At 40.1% G+C, this 23,221-nt stretch overlaps 1 protein-coding gene across 1 annotated transcript; it reads right to left on the bottom strand.

The window, feature by feature from the left end:
- Nucleotides 1-18,510: 18,510 nt before the first annotated feature.
- On the bottom strand, nt 18,511-21,928 carry LOC310943079 (protocadherin 8; the record flags this gene model as incomplete). The annotated part of the gene is made up of 4 exons (XM_083908584.1): nt 18,511-18,860; nt 18,998-19,131; nt 19,355-19,425; nt 19,562-21,928. 4 exons carry the CDS (start codon nt 21,926-21,928, stop codon nt 18,511-18,513), a joined length of 2,922 nt encoding a protein of 973 aa, XP_083764710.1.
- Nucleotides 21,929-23,221: the final 1,293 nt, after the last annotated feature.

The raw sequence follows: 23,221 nt of genomic DNA on the forward strand, positions 1-23,221 counted from the left end.
TAGGGGGGGTTTCTCCAATGGGTCTGGCAAGATCGCATGAAGAAGGGCTGTTCTAGTGCTACGTGATTCACTTACTGATGTGCGCGCACTGAGCAGCAGCAGCAGCAGCAACAGCAGCAACAGCATCACAGAGAATACGTGCTGGAGGATGTTGCTCCTAATACATGTGGATGTGAACCATGGATTGTGAATAGATCGATGCAACGTGTTTGGCTGGGATGTAGTAAAAAAGCTGTAAGGACCTGACAAGTGGTCATTCTGGGGAGAAGTAGAGCACGCGCGAGCCACTTGGTATGAAAAATGGAACATTAAAGCTGATAAAGTGTGAAACGAACTGGGTATTTCTCCCCTCAGATTGCCATGTTCACCCTTAAAAAATGGATAAAATGTTCTTATCAATGAAACCATGCACCTGTCCTCTACGGTATTATTGCCACTTGTTTTAACAGACAGTGGGTGTTTTCAGGATAATCTCTGTGAAGAAGACATGATAAACGCCCTATTCTTCTTCTTTTTACGTCGTATTTCACAGCTCAAATATCACAGCTGTAGGTATAACCCGTCTTCTGTAGCTATCACACCTTCAATAGCCCTATTCACGTCCATCTCATATATCATATTGAAAAGATATGGACTGACATTTTAGTTCACTCACTATTTGAACAAATATTTTTGACATTTGCATTTTTATTCCCACTTGACCAGATCTCACCACCCCCCCCATTGGAGCAACGCTGAGAGGAAGCTGTGTCAACATTGCGGCTGAGATCAGTGTTGCCTAGTTCCTCATTTAATTCAATGTTGCTCAGGATCTAAATCAACCTTGAGTTGTCCCTGAGTTCATTCCTATTGTCTGAAACATGGCTGCTTTCCTCCTCTGGGGAGCATCAACTTTGCCTGGCCGGGGTACAGCCTGCATAAATTGCCTATTTCTGCAGGTAAGAGATAAGGACAACAAAGGGAAACTAATTATCATTCAGTCTATGTTAAAACCTCAGGAAAGGACTGCTATTGACAATTGAGCCTGCATTGTCACATTCTTACCATTTAATATTTGAACTCTGAATGAGATATCCATTATAAATAGGCTGCATCTGAATGTGAGGCTTTCGCCACCTTGTTTTAGTGTGAACTAACGACTTTGTTGACTTGATAACTTTCAGTAATGAGACCACTACACCCTGCCCCAGAAAGAACCACCGTCTCTGCTGCATTATTGGCAATAAAAACACACTGATGCATCAGTTGTGTTGTGATGGATTGATTTTCTTTTAACCTGAAAGCACATTATTCAGTTGGTGTGAAATCAAACCTGTTGTAATTCCACAGATGTTGAAATGACAAACAGTAGCTATGCTCATTTAAGCATGCCCACAATATCTTGGCATCTCTTTCAAGAGATTCACTTACCACTCTGCACAAGCATGATTAGAAGCGAGATTAAGTTGTTTATCATTCTGTATTTGAGCCTGTTGCTGGTTGCACCACACCTCAAGCTGCACACTGGAATACTGATGGCGTGGAGCGAGAATGATGATCGTCACAATCACCGGAGTTTTACCGCAGAGCAAATGCATAGAAGAAAACTGTCAGCTTGGGATAAAGTTCTACGAGAGGCCACGGCGCTGACATGAGGTTTCATACACAAAAGTATATGAACAGGGGTTTAGGAGATATAATATAGAAAATAACTGTCAACAGTCATATTCTATATATATTGATTTACTGAATCCCACTCGTACACCGCTATTATAAACCAACTTTTCTACACAGTGAATCTTACTTTTATGCGTCTCCTTAATCGCAATAACGATCCATGTTTCTGCATAATCCATGTCTCATGACCCCTTGAGCAGAGCAGCCAACAGGTTAATTCATTCAGCTCACACATACAAAGAAGCTCCATTAAAGCCGACAAGAGAGAAGACCTATCCTACTTTTATGTGCCAAGGTTGATTTACTGACAAAAACTTCAGCACCACAACGGCAGAAAACTGAATTTTTCCATTTTTCCTGCACAGATAATTGAACAAAATCCAGCTGAACTACTCATCGGAAACAATTTCCTTGTTAGTGAAAAAACATTTTTTATTTTTTTTTGCCCACAATCCAGAGAACCCATTGTCCACACACAGGGGAACATTTCCTCAGTTAAAAGTAGCTCAGATGAAAAATGGACGCAGAGGTCCGTGCATTATTCAGAGTGACCAGAACACAGTTTCTAAAAAAACAACAATGCAGTCGGTGGATCGTTTTTCCCTTTCCTATGACCACATACTAAAAAGATTACACCCAATCTGTCTGGGTGGTGGCAGCATGGGACATCTCCAAAATGTATCAGATAATACTGACACTATCTACATGATGCAACATAAGCAAGTGACTGGTAATATTTTATTTAAGCCAATGTTTGTGGGGGGGGGGGATTGGAATTATTCTAAATTAAAGAATAGTTGTGTTGTCATTTCTCACTGTTCCTCAAAACAGCAAACACTGAATTTCTTTTGATGAACATATATTTATTGCCTCTTCAACACAAGATGTATTTTATTCCACCGAGGCAAAACACCTGTTGACAGCGTCTAATAAGTGTTCCATGAGCCATACTGTCTTGAAATTAAATTTATATACTTCTAAATTCCCCCCCGTGACAGGTATAATCACTGCCCTTTCAAAGTGAGTGAAGTTCTACATTTAAGAAGTGCAGTTGCAGTCAGGTAGTTGGCATCATATTTAAACAGCAAAAGTACTTTGGCTAAGGTCCAGGGGAAATGGGGTTTTAGTTTAATGCATATAAACACAGTCTGTTACACAGAGCGGGCACGTTCTCTCAATTAGACAAACTGTAGTTTGTTTTGTGTCAGTCATCATCACACAGTAGCCGGTGTAAAGCACTAAATACTGTATTTACCCACAGCTAAAAATAGTAACCAACCAAAGTATATTACTGTACCCAGCTGGTTAGAGAAATGACGACTAACGCAGTCATGTTTCCTCTTGTCTGGCTGTATGTTTCGCAGGATTACTCAAAAACTACTGGACTGGATTTCCAGGAATGGGACATGACCCCCAGGAAGAACCCATTAATGTTTTGGAGCAGATCCAATAAACGGGGTGGACACAGGGAATGTATGTATTTATTAATTTATTTTCACTTCTTTTTTTTAACACTGCAAGTGTTGGTGGGGGTTTGTGTTCTTAGAGCACTTTCTGATTTGTGTTTTTTTTTGCATGCGTGTGGGTCACATGTGCACTCACCAGCCACTTAATCAGGTATGCAGGGCACCTAATAAAGTGGCAGGAGTGGCACCAGCTGTGGTCCTCTGCTGCTGAACTCCATCTGCTTCAAGTTTTAACATTTTTGTGGGTTTCTAACAAGTGGTTATTTGTGTTGTTGCTGCAAGTCGCTGTGGCCTTTCAATCACTGTAACCCAGCCAGGCATTCTCCTGACCTCTGGCATCAACAAAGGCATTTTTACCCAAGGAACTAACACTCACTGGAGATATGTTTCCCCCCCTTCTCTGTAAACCCTAGAGATGGTTGGGCAAGGAATTTCCAGTACATCAGCAGTTTCTTAAATACTCAGATCAGCCCATCTGGCATCAACAACCATGCTAGGTTCAAAGTCACTTATATCACATTTCTTACCTATTTTGAACCTCAGTTAGAGGTTCATGTCTACTGCACGTGCTTAAATGCATTGTGTTGCTGCCACGTGATTGGCTGATTGGATATTAAAGGTCCCATATTATGCAAAATCAACTTAATCATTTAGCTCCTTATATTTGGGACTCTGGAGGTCCTATCAGTGGGCAAAGTGTGAAAAAAAGATGACTCACTCCAAATAGCAACCAAACCACATTGCTGCACCACCAGAGCTTAGTGTTTTAAAAAACTGGATGTCGTTTGCGTTTACTCTTTCTTATATGCTGCTGTATTGGCAAATATATTGCTGAGGCCATTGAATTACACTAGTTTAAAAGGTCCCATATTATGCAAAATCAACTTTTTACTCATTGTAATACTTGTATTTGGGACTCTGGAGGCCCTACCAGTCACTAAAGTGTGAACAAAAGGTGACACACTCATGATTTTGTGGTCCTCCTCAGTCTAAGTACAGGAGATAAAACATGCAATGTTGACTTCCGCACTCGTCGGGACGTCACAATGCGCTAAATTCCTGGAATTGTTGTCTCGCGGAGCTCCGCTTTGTCTGTAAAACACACGAGAGTGCTGGTGAGGGCAATGGCTATAAAAAAACTATGGGAGCCAAACTATTCTTGGCTCCATAGTGCAGCACAGAGTTCTACACAAACTTCCAGCCTCAGAGGATTTATCCGTCCAGTGGATACATGTTATATATGACGGCAATGTGTCTGCTAGAGCCTGAAAATGATCACCTTTTCAAATGCTAACTGCTGTTAGCTCCCAGTAGCCTCTGTGGCTGATGTCATTTCCTGTCCCTCAAGTTACGTTTTTCAACCAAAGCATGTCACAGACATGTTCAGTAGGACACCAAGGAACTCGGTTAACTTGGAGAAATAGGGCATCATACGAGTCCTGGAAGTGGCCAGTGAGGTAACGTGCAAAGCAGTAGGATAACGATTTGAAGAAAATGTATATATTTGAGAAAGAGAGAAACACATTTCTATGCTTTGCAGTTTTGTGCCGACCTTTAGCTGATATTTAATTTGGTCTCTTGAATAAACCTAAACTTGTCAAGATTGTCAAGAACACTTTGACCACTCAACAGACAATGGCCTTTTCCCTTCTGGTCCACTCACTATACTCTTCCGTTTGTGTTTAGTTGACACTCGGCAACAAAAGAAGCCTCAGAGAACCCTCAAGCCTTGTCATCATGAAACACGTTGTGTAAATTAGCTTTGTTGCAGAACACTTGTAGACTTCCATGTTAATATAAAATGCTCAATGTGTCAGTTTCCAAACATTTAAATTGTGAATCTGAACTAAGGAGTCAGCCCCTGCTCCTCCTGAGTGTGTGGGTGAAACAGTTGCTGTTTTTGCAGTTTAATTTATTTGAGCAACATACTCATTCCCCCGTGGAGCGAAAGTAACTTTCTGCCAAATTTTAAAATAGTCAAGCCTAACAAAACATGAAAGCAATTTGGGATTCTTGATAAGATTCGACTGAGTTTGGTCAGTAAGATGGGTTTAATAAATTCAGAATTTAATTTTCATTTGAGCCAAAGCAGCTACGACTAAAGGCTGTGCGGTGAGAATGTGCCTTTTTTTAAAAAAGGGGTTTATGCAAATATGCACCTAAAAAGCCCCACAAATTACCTGCTCATCAATCAGTCTGGAAAGCAAATGTGCGATCCACTGCTCCGATCCAAACACAAAACACACTGGGCGTGTAAAAACGGAAAACACTATTGCTGGAGTGGATTTCACATTCAGTTCACATCCAAAGTTTGAGACTGCCATCATGAATATAATTACGAGGAACAAGCCAACAAAACACACATACCCTGCAGTGCAGTAAGACAATAAGTGAAAGGCAGAGTCTCAATAAATAGTGCTGGTCAGGGGTCGTTCATTTGATGAAATTCTGACAAGTGTTTCTGCAGTGAGCTGCGAGACACGTTAAATTATTGTTAGAATAAAACGTCAGGTCGTGGTTATTCCTCGTTGACAACACAGATGACAACTTTTGTAAGTGGATCTTCACGTCAGACTGATTAACACCATGTTCAAATCAAATCAAAGGCAGTCAGGTATTAGCGTCTTCGTCCTGATGAGTTGTAAATGAGAGAAAGGACGTTATTGCGATCGTGACAAAACACACACACGCACAACAAATACTTAATCGACTCTTAACTACTGAGGAATCCGGAATATGAATTACAAATTAGTCATGTAAATGTTAAAAAAGCTGGAGCTGCAAAAACTTTTAGTATTGCAGCCGTAAGGAAGAATCACACTGTTCCTGGAATTATATTGATTATTCATCTCCGTAATGACCCTTTTGTCCCAAGCTGTTAGACTTCAGTGCGATGTAGCTTCAGAGATTCGAGAAACAATTACAGCTCACATTAAAGAGCAAGTTCACAATACCGAGAGTCTTTAGTGATAATAAGATCATACAAAATGTTTAAATGTGATTTTTTTTTTTTTTTATCAATCAGATTTTCAACCTTTCAGCTGAAGGCGTCCATTTCTGCCTCAGAAGCCAAGTGACGCATGCGAATATGCAGCCACTGACCGACCACAAATCATTCAACACCTTAACATCTGTGCTGGTTCACCCTAAAAATAGCAACCACCCTAGAGTGAAAAACTGGGAATGGGGTATGACATTACATGTGACAACTTCGGGGACCATTACATTGATGAAATAGGAAGTACACCGAGCTGAGGACTGAGTGAAAACTGAAAATAGACAAACAGTGTACACCAGACCAGAAACCACAGACGCAGCAGCACAGACAGCAAGTAGGTCAAAGGACAATAACAAGGAGGCCACGGACAAAAATCACAGAAGCCATTGAATCCCTGCACAACAACAGAGACAGGACCGGTGATGATTTTATACTAACATCGTGTGATGACATCGGATTTGAGAGCGCTCCTGAAAGACGCTCAGCAACAGTGCTGCTGATAAATATGCTCAATTGTATTATTTGGGGGGGGAAACAACAATTTAAAAAAAAAAAAAAACCTCACACAGCCATTTTATGAGTCACTGCGCTCTTTCATTGTCTAAGATTTAATGGAATAGATGACATTTATTTGCCTTCTGTAGTGGAGGCAGAAGGGAAAAAAAGACTGGTAGTAACCTGTCAAGTCAATGCACTGAGGATGAGGTGATAAGCTAAGTGCAAAGAACCTTTAAAGCTCCCCGGGTAAAAACAGTGTATCTCATTTGTTTACTCTCAAAACAAGCTGTGATGTGAAAATTACAAACAAATTCTAGTTTAAGAGGGACTTGAAAACATTGTGCAAGTGTTTTTTTGGTTTCTTTTTTCATCTGTTTGCCCAGTATGTCTGTGTATCACCTTTACAGGTTGCCTGGCAACCTCACTGCCATGTCAACGGTAGGCAAAAAAAAAAAAAAACATGTAAATGGCCATGAATTCACAAATTACCATTTTGCTTCACATGTACGTTGGTGTACTTTAAACATGTGATGCATACATTGAGAGCTGTACATTTGCCCGCACGTGTGTGCTTTTGAAATAATCAAAATCGAAAGTTAATTTTCACCTGGGGCTGAATGCAGCTCTGCACTTGAAGCACAAGCATAAGTGCTATCATTGCTAACTTTTCAACGAGCAGTAATAAAATCTAAGCATTAGAGTATTTCCCATTAAACTCAAATCCATTATGCATAATGCTGTGGGGGGTATAGGTGGTTAGCAGCGGTGCCTCACAGTGAGGAGGTTTCAGTTTGAATCTCAGTTGCTTTATCTCCTCAGTTTCACTCACAGTCCATAAAAATAAAATCTAAATCCCAGATTGAGGGTATAGGTTAATTCAAGACTCTAAACTGACCATAGGTGTCAATATGAGTGTGAGTTCTGTATGTTGGCCCTGTGATAGACTGGCAATCGGTCCTAGTGTGTAACATATTTATTTAAAATGTCCAAAGTCTGGCCCGCAAGCCAATCAGGGCGCTGGGTAATATTTTGTACGGCCCACAGCTTCAGTTTCATCCCCATTAGCTCAGCTGGTCAGAAGTTGTGCTTTACTCCCAGTCCAGAATAAACCCAGGATTAAGGCTAGATAATATACCCTGGGTAAATTATGGCCTACAGGCCACTTTAACCCTGGAGTAACCCCTAGGCCAGACTATACCCCAGAATATATCCCTTGTATAAAGAGGTTTTGAATGTATTTACAAGAATGACTTCTATATCCTACATTTTGTTAGGTTGCCGAAGAAAAAAAGCTAATTTCAAGAAAACGTTTTAAATTTAGATTACTCCAGGGTAAATACATGTTCCTGTTCATAAATAATAGTGAGTGAATATACTGTGTAAATACAATCAAAATCTCTTTACACAAGAGGATTATACCCCCCTATATAGTTTGGCCTAGGACAGTTTATTTCCCAGGTTTACTCTGGCCTGGTTTAATTTGCTCTGTTACACTGGGTTTGCAACCCAACCGTGACCTAAACTATTATGTTATTATGATATCCGATATACATATAATGTTAGGTTGCATTGCTATTTAAAAACAAGTTAAAACTTGTGACAAGTGAATTTGCATTTGTAGGTAACTTTTACCGTTAAAAAAAAAAAAAAGGGACCATTGGCCCCCGGGGAATATTCACATTTTCAAATCTGGCCCTGTTTCAAAACTGGATTTAAGAATGAGTGTGATCTGTTCCACATAAGAGACAAAACATCATCGAGACAAATTTAACATGTGCGGTGACATATTTTCGGGGGGCCTCCCTCTAAATTCCGTTGCGTTAAATCTGGTGCAGTCTCACAAAGGTTGAGCCAGATGCATCGTCTTGCTCTTACCTCAAGTGTCCCCCACATACAGTGTGAGAGAATTGCTGGTTATGCTGCTCTTAGGACCGGCAGAGAAGCAGCAGGTTAGAAAAAACCCCCACCTCCCAAGAGAAATGATTCGGGGTATTGGAGAACTGCAGAGGCGAATAAAGTGAATGCAATTTCAAAAGGGAAATAATGGAGGTCATGACGCTTGATGTTCCTGTGGTGGCCACGAAAATAACTTGGTTGATGATGGAATCAATCACACCTCCATGGTACAGAATGTTAATGAGGTAATTTGTTTCCGGTTTTGCATTTTTTTGCATGTTCTTTTTATGTATATCTTAATAACCGTGTTACTATGAAACCTAGCCATCCATTACTAAATAGAATCAATTGTGGTTGTCTCTAGAATGCTGTTTGATACCAGCTGACTGAGGCCATATTTGAAACGTGACGTGTTTTGTTTTGTGCCGTTGCTCCTCTCGTGTTGTTTTTTTTGTTGTGATGAGTGAACGTGAGATCAAAATGGAGTTTATCTTCTAATATCTGCTGCCACTCAAGACGGCGGGAAATGCTCAGTCAATGTGACGTGACTTTGGTGTATGTGCTCGACATGCCACTACTTCTTTCATTTCCTGTGAGCTAAAATTCACAACTTATCCTTTGACAAGGGAAGTAAACACATCTAACATGACCCTGGCTGTGATCTTCCAGGGCGAAAAAAGAGGAAAACCTGCCACAGCTTCTGTGATTCTTGACAACCTCAAAGAAAACAATGCTCCTTTTTCTTTCAATATATAAATATACATATGCGCGTGTGTGCGTATATAATATACATATATACATATACACATATACATATATACAAATATACATATACATATATATACACACATATACATATATATATACACACATATATATATATATATATATATATATATACACATATACATATATATATACACATATACATATATATATATATTTATATACACACACATACATATACACATATACATATATATATATATATACATACAGTACATACATATATAATATACTGCAAATGTATTTGGTAAGGCTTTTACTCAGTGGCTAAAATGTATTTTTAAATGTATTTTCCTATCCCTTTACCTATACATATACATATATATATATACACACACATATATATATACATATATACACATATACATAGTTACACATATACATATACTGTATATATATACACACATATACATATATATATATACATATATATATATACACACATAAATATATATATATATATATAATTGCAGGGCATTAATAAAATTGAGTAAAACTTGAGTAAAAACAGTTTTACATGTACTATATTTTACATTAAAAGTGACAATATTTTTGTCTTTTGTGTTAAATCCAGGTGGCTTCACCACTGAATCAACATGTTCAGATGGAGACAATGACAACAGCAGGGCATGTGGTGGAACAGCTCATGAAATGTCCTTGTACTTTCTGCAGTGGAACTTCATCTCAGGCTGGAAAAAGGAAGAAAAAAAAAAGTTATTTGGTATGCAATGGATCTATCATTGTCTTCAAAAAGTAATTTAAATTAAACTTTTTGTACAGATATGCATCCATGGCAAAATGGCCGACAGAGGAACAGGGCAATCAGAGAATTACAAAAGACATGATTTCTTTTTTTTTTCTCTATGTGAAATTGAAATTGAGTTAAAAAAAAAACACCTGCCACGCAAACATTCCGAGATATTCCCTGACATCTTCCCTTTGTCTTTGGACGTTTTTCTTCTCCCACATTCAAACCACGTTGGAGCAGATTGTTTCTCACGTACAGAACTCATCAGTTTCTCCACTGACAATTCATTCAGCCTTTCTACTGACAACCACACCAGCAGTGCAGCAGTGATAATTGTGTCCTGTAGCATGTCGCTGATATGGTAGCTGTTACAACCATGACAGCTAAATTTATTTTAAGAGAAACACTGTCCAACGTATTAATACTTAATATAAAGTGAGGGTAAAACCTCTGCACCATGAGCGGCTCAGTCTTTCTTCTTAAATTAAGGCAAGTCCAAAGAGAATGTTTGATTCTCGCTAAATAAAAATAAGCCAGCAGCCATGCGGTTGCATGTCTAATTGTGGATGAAGGCTCAAATTAAAATGTCAAGGAATACATGGAGCGGCAGTGGGGACAGAGCTCTAGAGTTTAAATTTATTTTAGAAATTATACCATTTACCAAGGAAGGTGTAATTTGTGCTGCAGTATTACCCTGGCAACACCGTGTTATTAGTTTCGACAATTCTCAGTCATGTTAATGTTGGGAAGGAAGGAAGGAAAACAGCGTGCCACCTAGTGGGATGTGAATAACCCATACATCTCATCCCCAATTAGTATTAGGCTGTACTGCAAAGTGACAGGAATGTAATGCATAAATACTGTAGCAACACGGAAGAGGAGGGAGACTGTGAGTCCCACACAGACAGGGAGACATCAACCAAACCTTTCCAATTACTTCAAGGTTAACTGTGAACGAATAATAACTTCAGGGAACTGGAGGAAGAGAGAGAAAAAAACAACCTGTTTTAACTAATTACATAAGTTATTTAGATGGATTGATGCTATTCCGTGCTCCCTCTCTCCTTCTACCCCACTCTGTCTATCCTGAATGTTATATTCATTATACTGGAGAGTAGCATAAAGGCTCTGTTTCCTTTGGCAGCATGTCTCCGCGACAGACCACACTGACACAATGAGACACTCTCCCTGCTCAGCAGTAAACCACAATCAACTGGTGAACAACTGGCACAGATTTATCATCATCAGCTCAGGACCAAAGCCCTGTGTGTGAGCTGACACACTCTGCAGATAGAGAACTGCAGTCACTGCCATTACTGCTCAAGTCAGAAGACTGACCACTCTGTTACAGAGGTGGGGGGGATAGGGTAGAGAGACTCTGCGTGCACATTTACTCAGTGATAAACTTACTTATGAGATTGTGTTTTTCAGCGGGATCTGAATGGATGACACTATAACGGAAGTTCACTTGAGTTTATTATTGCTTTTTCTTTCCCTTTTCTGTCACATTCAGAGTACTCTGCTCACTCACGCATGCAGTGAAGTTTGTTTTTATACTGATGCATGAGAGCTCATCCTGCTCAAGCCCAATTGTGATTTGAGCATTTGTCGTACAACACTATAAATGTGCTCAATGGAAGTATGAATCAGTGATCATGAGTGTTTTTATAGATGTATAGTGAAAAGAGAAAAGTCCAATTAAATCTCTCTGTGGACATTTTGTAGGTTGAGCTTTTTGTTCAATGCAGGAAAGGAGAGGAGAATGGGATTCGAGTCCCTGAATAACATCCATGCGCGTCAGTTGACAACCAGAACTCAACGACCTGATTGTCCAAAGTCTTTCTGTTCACGACATCTGAATGCGTGCCGTGCTTAACAAGATATTTAAATCTCCTGTATAGCTTATCATGAAATTAGATAAATGGGATAATAGTACTGTCATGAACCTGTCAGGGAACGCACTACAGCCATACAAAGAAGGAGTACAATTGCAATAATAGGCGGAATGTGAAAAAATACGGACACTTACTCCCACATTGCTTGATGTTATTGTTCAGCACAACCTTTGCCTTGACACCGAGCAGAACTCTATTAAAACGGATGATTTGCAATACGTAGCAGGAGCTCATGAAATACACCTGCCCGCTTTATCCAAGAAAGACGTTCTCGCTCTAATGAACTAATCCCAGCAGCAACAAATTGAATAGGCCGTTTAATTTGTTGAATCGTATTGTTCCGATCACATCTTATAAATAACTGAGGCCCATGTGTGTAAATGATGGTTGGGTAGATTGTAATTTTCAGGGGTTGCATAGCATGATGTTTCCCCCTAGTGGTACAACAACCAAAATAGAGCATTGGTGATAGTGTTGCCACACAGGCTGCAGTGCAGTGCAGTATCTACTCTTTAATCAGGACAATACCTTCTCTCAGAGTCTTTGAAGGTCGACTTCAGCTACTTCACAGTTTGCAGAACATTCTTTACAGAAACAAACTTAAATTACTCTTTGTCCAAGCACATGACTCTTGGCCTGAACCCACACCCAGTAATAATAGAAAAGTATAATCAGATGAAACACAAATACCTATCATCCGTAGCCACATTTTCACGGAAATACACCTTCAAATTGTTAATCCTGACAGCAGACTGCTGAGATACAAATGAAGCATCACAAATATACATTTTTGTGCTACATGGTTTATTAAAGGTATTTTTCTACAAAGAAGAAAAAATAAACTTTTTTCTCTCGTTATTTTTGCAATCATTTAACATACAGAAATAACCACAACATGCTCTGCTGTGGAATGGTGAGCATTATTTTGATTTTCCTTTTCTTCTCCAACCATAATTAGCACTTGGGATATTAACACAATACAGTGTGATATTAACACATTATAGTGTTTTTTTTCTATGAATTCCTTGTTTTCAGTAACAACTCTCTCGGTTCCCTTAAAAAAAACAACAAATAGCATAACAACTTAAGAAATTAAGTTAATACACAAGTTAATTATCTGGCCATTGTATTCACATCCAAGTCTTTTATACACACACACTTACAGTATACAGCTCAAAGTTCTCCTCTGTGCAAGTTGAGATGTTATCTGTAAATATTTGTTTTAATTAGTATTAAATAAAATGTGTATTAAATAAAATGTGTAAAATGCTTTATATTTGATTTCTTCTACTACATTCCCACTTACAGTGTTTAAGTAATGCTAATTTACCACCGTTATGCATTTCCCAAGGGACACATGTTTACACTTTACAATAAGTGTCCAAAAAGTATTAAGTAATGGTTAAATATGCTTAATTAATGCTTATGAGGCACCTATTAAGGGTTAGGTCAGGTTACTAATGTTAAGTAATACAGTATGTGGTGAGAAGGTAGGGAACTAATATTAACGACGGCGCCAGCCTGGGAATATCACCCAGGGAATTACTCTCAGGCACAAGACACACAGGTTTGTGGTTACTCAGAGGGCATGAGACGTGGTTCCAAGTTAAAATTCACCTTTTATTACGTACTCATTGGTTTCTAAAATATCAATAAAACTAATTTATACAAACAAATCCTCATCAGGGGTGAGGCCAAAGTGGATGAGGGCTAGTGCAGGGGAGGATCCACCAAAGGAAAACAACAAAATCACCGGGCACACACGTCAGACACTCAGTGAAGAAAACCCACACTCGGGAACACAGCAAGACAAGAAGGATGCCACCACCAGGTCACCAGCGGCCTACAGCAACTGAACAGGGAGGAGAGCAACAAATTAGTGGGGTTGCACACACTCAAAAAAGAAAATAAAGAAAACTCAGAGCCTAACAAAACTAGAAGAATGGGATGACGCTTAAGTTAGCTTCCGATTCACCAGCTTCCATTCAGCACTTAGGGGGAAATAAACTTAATGTCTGAATGTTAAAGGCACATTTCACTGTTTTTTCAGCATATAGACCTACATTAGACCAGGTCCAAAAACCACTATGCCTCGACTTCTAAAATGGGGCCTAGATTATCCTACAGACCCTGAAGATTCATAAAAGCACAGTCTCTGATTTGTGAAACCTTTATTCTATTTGTGAAAATTCAAAAATGGATAATTTCACAAATTTGCATGACTTTAGCAAGACTATATAATATATTCATACACCCAATGAGACACCCATTGGGGGGGGCAAGTAGGCAACGGGTTCAGTGTCTTGCCGAAGGACACTACGATATGATGACACAGACTGGAGGAGTTGGACACAAATAGAATAAAGGTTTCACAAATCAAATACTGTGTTTTTTATAAATCTTCAGGGTCTGTAGACTTATCTATTCAAGATTTGAGAAGGCCATGTACAGTGTTTTTCTGATCTGGATCAAAAATGGTGAAACCTCCCCTTCAGCATTTTCACAAATACAATAGTGGGTGTCAGGCAAAGTTAATAACCTTACCTAAAATGAATAAACATTTCACGTTGATAAGTGTCACAAAAAAAACATGCAATCAGTGTACAAACAGTCGCACTTAATTTCCCCCCAAATTTACCCTTAAGTACTAAACCGGAAGCTGGCGAATCAGAAGCTAATTTCAGCGCAGTAAGAATGGGCAGGTCACACCAAGATATCAGTAACCGCTAACATAACAACAGAGATAGTTCAAGAAAACAAAACAAAACTCAATTAACTAATTTACAAAACAAACTCCTGAATTTACAAAATAGGAACATAATCAACATCCAGGTTAAACCCAGACAAAGCAGCGGCGGCCCAATGAGGTGCTAACAGTAACACCTAATCAAGAAAAACATTAGCATCGGCTAAGTACACTAAAATATACCTACATACCTTTACAGCAGCTACAGACACTCACGAGAGGAGGAAGGAGAAAAGGGCTCCAGGCAGCCGCCAGTATTTACCTGTGACCACACTAGCATTAGCCACCTAGCAGAACCAACCATGACGCAGAGAGAGACGACATTTACCACCGCCAAAACAACCACAGCAGCGCGCACAGGGAGCACGGAGCAGAACCACAACCAGTTGCCCAACAACACAACGCATTTGCCTTGAGCATTAATGACCAAACGAAACGAGCAGCGAGGTGAAGCAGCGTGCGGACATACCTGTCGGGAACGTGACATCTGACCCGGAAGTGACGCAGGTGACGAATGGGCGCACAGAAGAAGAACCGTCGGGCGGACTACGACTTTTGTACCGGCTCAGCTCAATGATTCAATTACGGAAACCATAGCAACCAATGTAAACAAAAATACATACTGCTACAATCACATAGGTTAGCTAAGGGCTACCTGATGACATACACAGCACAGTGTTAGTAAATGATTAATTAAGACCTAAATTAATTGTTTGTTACTAATATGTTAACTAATGCTAAGTAATACATTATTATTATTATTATTATTCATTATATTTCTAGTAATAATGCATATATTATTAAACAGTTAATTAATGCTTAATAATGTACTAAGGGAGCCTCATTGTAAAGTTTTACCTACTTGTCTTTTATGTATTTAACTTTCCAAATGTATGAAGGCATTAATATGGAAATGTGGAAAACTGAGTTTTATACAGTACGACAGTGATTCCCAAACGATCTGAGGCCACCAGTTGGGCCATAAAGTTACAAAGTGCAAATAAAAAATAAACACATAGAAACTGTTTTAATGTTCAAGTTTTGTAATGAAGCTTCCAAAAACTATAAAATATTTGTGATCTAAGTTAATTAAACATGCTGAAGTTGCAACAACGTGATACGATCTGAGTAAACCTAGTTATATAAGATGTATACTTACCTATCCTTTTCAAGGCAACTAGTTACCCAGATATTTTAAAGTAAAGTACATGAAATGAACAATATATAATTTAAGATTTTGGTGGCCTGCAGACTGGTGACCTGTCCCACAATTCAACTTGTCCAGATGTTAATATATTGTTATGGCAGTTGAGACAAAATGAAGATTAGACACAAGTACAAACATTGCATTGTGTGATGAGCCTGAGGCACCGTATGATATTGATTCAAAGATGTTTCATCTGTATATGCAGTTGGATATGATGGACAATCGTGCCCCTTAAGTTCAGATTCCGCGATGCCATAAAGCATAATCACAGCAATGCAGTCATACAGCCATTTTTCATAAATAACCCTCACACCGGCAGGTGCAGAGGCTGAAAATGCCATGTGCAGTTGTGACTCATTTGTCAGCAGACTACTGATGAGCTGAAAAACCTGCTCTAAAAACGTTCGTTCTCTATTACCTTGGGAGATTTCAAATGTGCTCTGAGAGCTTCTGCAGGACATTAATACCGAGTCCATTTGGATATGAATAAACACAATGTCTGCCAGCAGTGGCTTTTCTAACAGACACACTAAACTGTGCAGGCGAATTTACCTTGTGGCGCAAATTGCCAGGTCATTGCACAACTATTTGACCTACAAGAAGCATATAAAGCCATGATAAAGGGAATGATATTGTATTGACAGATAAATGCATTTTGCTTCTGTGTACAATCGGCTATCTGTCAGGCCAGTGCATATCACTGGGGGCACAAATATGACCTTCTTTTTTTATTGCTTGTCTTTTATACTACACAGCATTGAGTCCACCGAGGACTCTATGACTAAATTAAAGTCAATAACTTTGACTAAAAGTAGTGACTTTGGAGAATAAATGTGTGAAGTCAAAACGGTGGTGTGGTCAGGTCAGTGCAAATATGGAATTAGTTTTTTCAGAGTGTTATGATAACGTGTGAAAAGTCTATTAAGTGCTTTATAGTTATGCAAAAGGAATCACATCACACTCTATTCCCTCTTTTATGACAGCTATCAAAAACACAAAGGCAGGTATTTATGCTTATGCAAATGAGAACAGCTCATAGTCCTCTTTCTTTGCAGATGAACAGAAAACAGACACACACACACACAAAAAAAAGGAGAAAACAATGGCTCATGCTGCCATCAGCTTCCACAGATAGCTTTTCCTTGGCAGCAGATTTGAAAAGTATTCATTTTCTCTTCAGGACTGGCCCCTAGATGGCTATTATGTAATGTGTAACAGCCCTTTAATCTTGTCTCATTTACTTTCACACATCACAGGATCATTTAACGTGACCTTAAAAATAATGAGGACAGAACACTGTGACAAACTTGAACACGAGCACACACAAAAAATAAGCAGGGTTCTTATATTGTTAAACATTTATATTTTTCTGTCTGACTTTCAGTTACTCAGCGTGAGAATTAAATTATGAAATGTTGATGAAACACAGCAATAAATCAGGCCTCTACATTTGAAGTTGTTGATGAAAACGGCTGTACATCCCCATGGACACTGTCCCTTGAATGAGAAATGTAGTTGATTGATTTTATTTTTTGCATTATTTATTAACAGACTTGCTGTTTTGTTGCAGATCTGTGTCCTGGATTTGCTATTATACGATCCTGTTGCCGATCTATTTTGGGACATTACAGATGCTGCATGGTTTCTGTGCCACGGCAACATATAAGAGAAGGTGTTGAACTGCTAACCGGCATTAAGGCTGATGGTTGTCTGTGCCAGTTATGGTTTCAACACTCATCGTCTCATCAATAAATCATTTGAGACCAAAGACAGTTTGCACTTAACCTACATATTCATGTTTGAATTACACTTAATAATGCTGACCAGTGTGAATATGACAGCAACGCAAGCACGTTCATTTTCAATGTCAAGAGTATTCAGATGAAACATTGCACTACTATATTTACCTTCTGTTTAGTTTGTCCCATTAAATAAGATAAACGGATTTACATACAGAAGCTGAATATTCAGCTCTAATGGCAACAGATTAAAGCCAGAAATTAGTCAGGCAATGTAATATGTGTTTTATTGTGTTGTGTAAAGTGATTTAAATTATGCATAAAACCCCAAGCAGGTGCAAACACCCAGCATGGCTTTGTAAGAAATCAAGATTTATACTAAATTTTAATAGTTTACACATCATTTTCCACGTGAGTATCAGCTCTGCTCTTTCTCATTTGCATGCAAGAAACTCAACGGAGCGACCTAGGAGTGTTCAAAGTCAGTCTCCAGGTAATGGAGCAGCTTGAGATTTTACATCTCATCATCAGCGACGCGCGTTTTTGATCATGTAGACTCAAATTGAGGGAAGAGTTCTGCATGTTTACAAATTCAGTGTTGGGATTTCTCATGGCAGGGGAATAATGTTTCATCTTCAAAAATGCTGTGTTTCTCCGATCGTGCCGTAGTCACATGAGCAAAACTGTTGGATGAATTACCATTTTCGTGATTTCAATCACCTTTTAATTGAAAAAGACACATTATGCTGACATACACATAAAGTAGCAATTAAACATACTGTATAAATATACATGAATATACACTGTGTATATAACTAGTTACTTTACAAATATTTACATTTTCAAGGAACATGTTAATCATTATACAGTTTTTTTTAAAAGATAGTAGCAACCTCTGTTGCAGTAGCCACGGTGACAAACTTTGGGCTGTGCTTGTGTTTTATGTCACCTTCAGAAACAGCGTCAGGCTGTTGCTGAGGAAAGTAGGATGGCAGCGTCCCGGTCCTGGAGAAGGTGTGCATGCTGCTCCTAGACTTTGGCACATTTGTACCATAACCAGAGTCCTTCCAAGATTGTGCGTATCCATGCTGATTGTTGAACACCGGCACCGCAGAGAAGCCAATTGTGTATGCGTTGTTTCTGGGGGTTCTGAAGCACTGTGATGGTATTGCACAGTAGGTGCCTTGGCAATCCCCAGATAAGCTGTTAGCAGTGCTGGATGAACCTGATATATGAGTGAAATAGATTAAAATAAGGATGAGAAATTGTTGATGCATATATTACATTACCACCGTTTATCATTTATGCCATTCCGGTGGATATTAAATTTTCAGTTGTGTGTTAGTGTATATCAAAACTCACTTTTCAGCCCCGGTTGGAAAGTACTGAAATTCTTCTGTCGTCCATCACCACTGATATCAGAGTCGCTGTCGTTGAAGTCGCTGTCCCCTTTGCCGCTGTCCTTCACGCTCAGCTGGTCATTGTTGCCGATGCCACTGCAAATACAATCGACAGTTACAGAACATGCCACCAGCTTGATTATTGATTTCATTTATGTACATACAGCACAAGCCCTGCCTCTTTGTCATGTCTAACCTGGCTCCACAAAACTGACACGAGCAACAAATTGCATGCATGCATGTTAAGTACTCTCTCCGTTAAATGAGATTTAACTGTGAACTATTATCCTATCTGAGGAAAGATATCTGGTTGTCTTACCTCATTTGCAAGTAGTATTTGTCACCTTGCCACACAGACGTTGGTTGGAAATGTTTGGAGGGCAGGAACATCTAAGAGAACAAACAGAATGACAGCAGAGAGCTTAGTTTCCATTTCTGGCACAAAGATCAAGGTGCCACTTGGGAAAGAGAACATCATATGCATATGAAAATAAAAGATGAAAGAATACCGCAGCAGTTCACTCACCTTTGTCTCTGAGTCCCCACTCTTCTCCTCATACAGGCAGGAGTCACCATCCAGAGATGAGGAGGCCCCTTCATGGAAGAAGCCTCTTTGACCTGTGTATATGTTTGCTTCTGTGGAGCCGAGCATTGGCATGGGCCTGCTGTCAAACACGCTGCGACACACTTCTCTCTTGGCGCTGCGGCTTCTTCCCCTCCGGCTCAGTTTGCATGTGACAATAACAACCACTATTGCAATCAGCAACAGGGCACAACCCCCACTGAGCATGATAATGGTAATTAGTGAGGCATCGAGGCCGGAGCCGTCTTCATCACCTGACCGCAGCACAATAACGACCTGGTCTTCAGTGGGTTCTGTGTCTGAGACAACGAATCGGAGAGTGGCACTGCTGGAAAGTGGGGACCTGCCATTGTCACTGACACTGATTTTAATTTCCAGCACATCTCCAATTTCAGCCATCAGCCATTGTTTTAAAGCAATTTCCCCAGTGTCTTTGTTCATTGTAAAAAGCTTTGGGTCACCTTGTACAATTTGGTAGGAGAGGTGGCCATTTACTCCCTCATCACCGTCTTCAGCTGACACACGGAGGGCGAGGAAGCCAGCAGGAGCATTGAAAGGCAGAGGGATATCAGCAGAGTCATTCACGAGGATGGGGAATGTGAAATATGGATAGTTGTCATTCTGATCCACAACTCTGATCCTGATTGTTGATGTGCTTGAAAGAGAGGGCGTGCTGTTGTCTTCTGCTTGGATTACAAACTCAATCTGCTGAAGGGTTTCATAATCAAAAGACCTTAAAGTGAACAATGATCCCGAAAGTGAATCTATAGAAACATAAGTGGACACTGGGGATCCTCCTTCCACCTCTGAGTCAATGAGTTTGTAGGAGACTTTGGCATTTTTCCCCTCATCAGCATCACGGGCAACAACAGTGGTGACATATGAACCTGGGATATTATTTTCAAGCACAGAAACTTCATAGAATGACTTACTGAAGAGTGGGGGGTTGTCGTTCTCGTCTATAACACGAATGGTGTAGTGTCTAACAGTTTTAAAAGGTGGACTTCCGAGGTCTTCTGCAACCACGGTCAGGTTATACTCTGGGATCTTCTCTCTGTCTAAAGTTGTGGTGGTGATGATCATGAAAGTATCGCCATACGCCTGCTGCAGAGTGAAATGCTCGTGCCCGAGCAGGCTGGGGCGCACGTACCCGTTGGAGCCAGAGTCGCTGTCCGAGGTGCTGATCAGAGCCACGAAACTCTCCGCAGCTGCAGCTTCGGTGATGTAGGCGACTCCGTCACTGCTGGAGGTCATCGGTTTGATGCTGATTTCCGGCGCGTTGTCGTTCACGTCCACGACGTCTATGACCACTTTGCAGATGGACGGCACAGAGTTGGCGCCTAAATCTGAGGCTTTGATGCTCAGCTCGTATGACTTCCTCATCTCATAATCGACCTGCGTCTTCAAGGTCACGTCGCCGGTATATGGGTCAACGTGGAAAACGCGTGCCGCTTCTGGTGACGAGCGGTCCGCAAACGCGTACGTCACCTCACCGTTGACGCCGTCGTCGGGGTCAAAGGCGTGCACTTTGAGAACTCGGTGACCAACCGGAGAGTCTTCATTCAACTCGACTTTCAGAGAGCTGTGCTCAAATGTCGGGCTATTGTCATTGAAGTCCAACACTTTGATGTGCACAGACATAGACCCGGACTTTGCAGGCTCTCCTCCATCAGATGCAGTGACTTGGATCGTGTAGGAGTCCTCCACCTCCCTGTCGAGTTCTCTCACCAGAACCAGTTCAGCAAACTTCACTCCATCATCTCTGTCGCGCACTTCAATGGCAAAATGACTGGAGGAGGAAATGTTGTAGCTCTGGATGTAGTTTTCACCCACGTCCTGGTCCAGAGCGATCTGGAGTGGAAATCTCGAGTCCACCAGAACATTTTCTATGATCTCCAGATGTGTCTCGTTGCGTGGGAAACGCGGAGAGTGATCGTTGATGTCTCTCACCTCGATCTCCACGTGGATGAGTTGAAACTTCTCTCTGGAGAAGGCCACGATGTCGAAGGCGATGTGACACCGCGGGGAGCTGCTGCACAGCCGCTCTCGATCAATTGTTTCTGCAACACTCAGAAGTCCGTCAAGCTCCCTCATTTGAATCACAGAGGAGTTGTTTTCTTGCATGAAGCGGAACGACGTGTGCGGGTCATCGGCTGGATCGATCTTCAAATCCCGGGACAAGTTGCCAATCTCCGTGCCAGGTGCGTCTTCTTCATAGGTGAAATATTTCGTCGTCGTACACCGGACTGTGTGTAAAAATAAAGACAGCACGATGCACACTCCGGCTGCTGCAAACTTGACAACTCCCATCTTGAGGGACTACAAAGTTAAGAGAATCATAAATGGTCCAAACACTTGTGGAGTGGTAAGAAACAAACGTATGTGTCAAGCTTTGACTTAGCTGTGGACTATAAGGCCCAGTATATGCAAATGAGCAGTCACAACGACCAATGGCCTTTGAGTGTAGGACACCAAATGGAAAACGTCTGTCTCCCCCGCAGCAAACTGCTCACTGTTTTGTTTTTGGGCTCGTATTTTTTTTGAAATGCAAATGGTTGAGTAGATAAACTGATTGTGGAGCTTTAATCAGGCTGATAACATTGTTGCTTGAATCAATCTGCACGGCAATTAATTAACTAAACAGTGAGAGCACTGTATTATACACGAGTCAAAGTCTGTCTGGAGAAAACTTGAGCGAGAGACTGGGTTTAGTCACCTGGTAAGAGGGGGGACATGCATAATGACCACTTCAAAGTTGTAATTGCTGTAAAACACAACAAAGGTCCACGTGTCAGAAACCATTAACCCTAGAACACCATTGCTGGGTGTTTTTCACCCGTGCAAATACATTTATATGGTTTTTATCTTCATTATTATTATTATTTTTTTTTTTTTTTTTGTTCCCAAATTCCTAATTTTCCAGTAATTTTGGAGCATTTTTATATGGTCCCCTCATGATGCCTTTCTTTCATTTTATTAGACATGACACAGTTTAAAATAAAAGAACACTACTCAAATTTGTCATGTATTGTCATGTTTTGATATATTTTGATGACAAGTACTTTTTATTGGGTGTATTTATTATCTCGGGTAAAAAGTGATGGTGTTTTGAATTTGAGCGATAGTGTTCTACGGTTAAGAACAACTGGTGCCGACTCCCAAACTTGTACACACTTAATAAGGATTTTGACATGTGCATAATATGATGTTTCTGACCATTTTTACTACTATTTCTGCAACACCTTGTATTATTTTGAGTAGGAAAATGTCTAAGATAAGAGAGTAAATCTGAAATAAAATGTATTTATATAAAAAAAAACAACTGTTGGGTCCTGATCCAGTCTTTGGGAATAACTGACCTGATGTAGTTTTACTTTTCCAGTCAAAGAGCAGAAGCAATCACGGCTGAGGTGCCGAGATTCTGCACTAACCCTTTCTAAGCAAATAAAAGAACAGAGATAGAGATAGCATACACCTACAGCTTAAGAAACAAGAGACTCGATCGTTCAGCAAGGCTTCATATTTTGTAAGATTGTCATGTGTTTTCCATGTTTAATCCCATATTCTGCTAAGAAACGTTACCACGTGAGGTTCGGTGCAATA

The sequence above is a fragment of the Microchirus variegatus genome (assembly GCF_963457635.1).
Source record: "Microchirus variegatus genome assembly, chromosome: 22".
Taxonomy (NCBI): Eukaryota; Metazoa; Chordata; class Actinopteri; order Pleuronectiformes; family Soleidae; genus Microchirus; species Microchirus variegatus.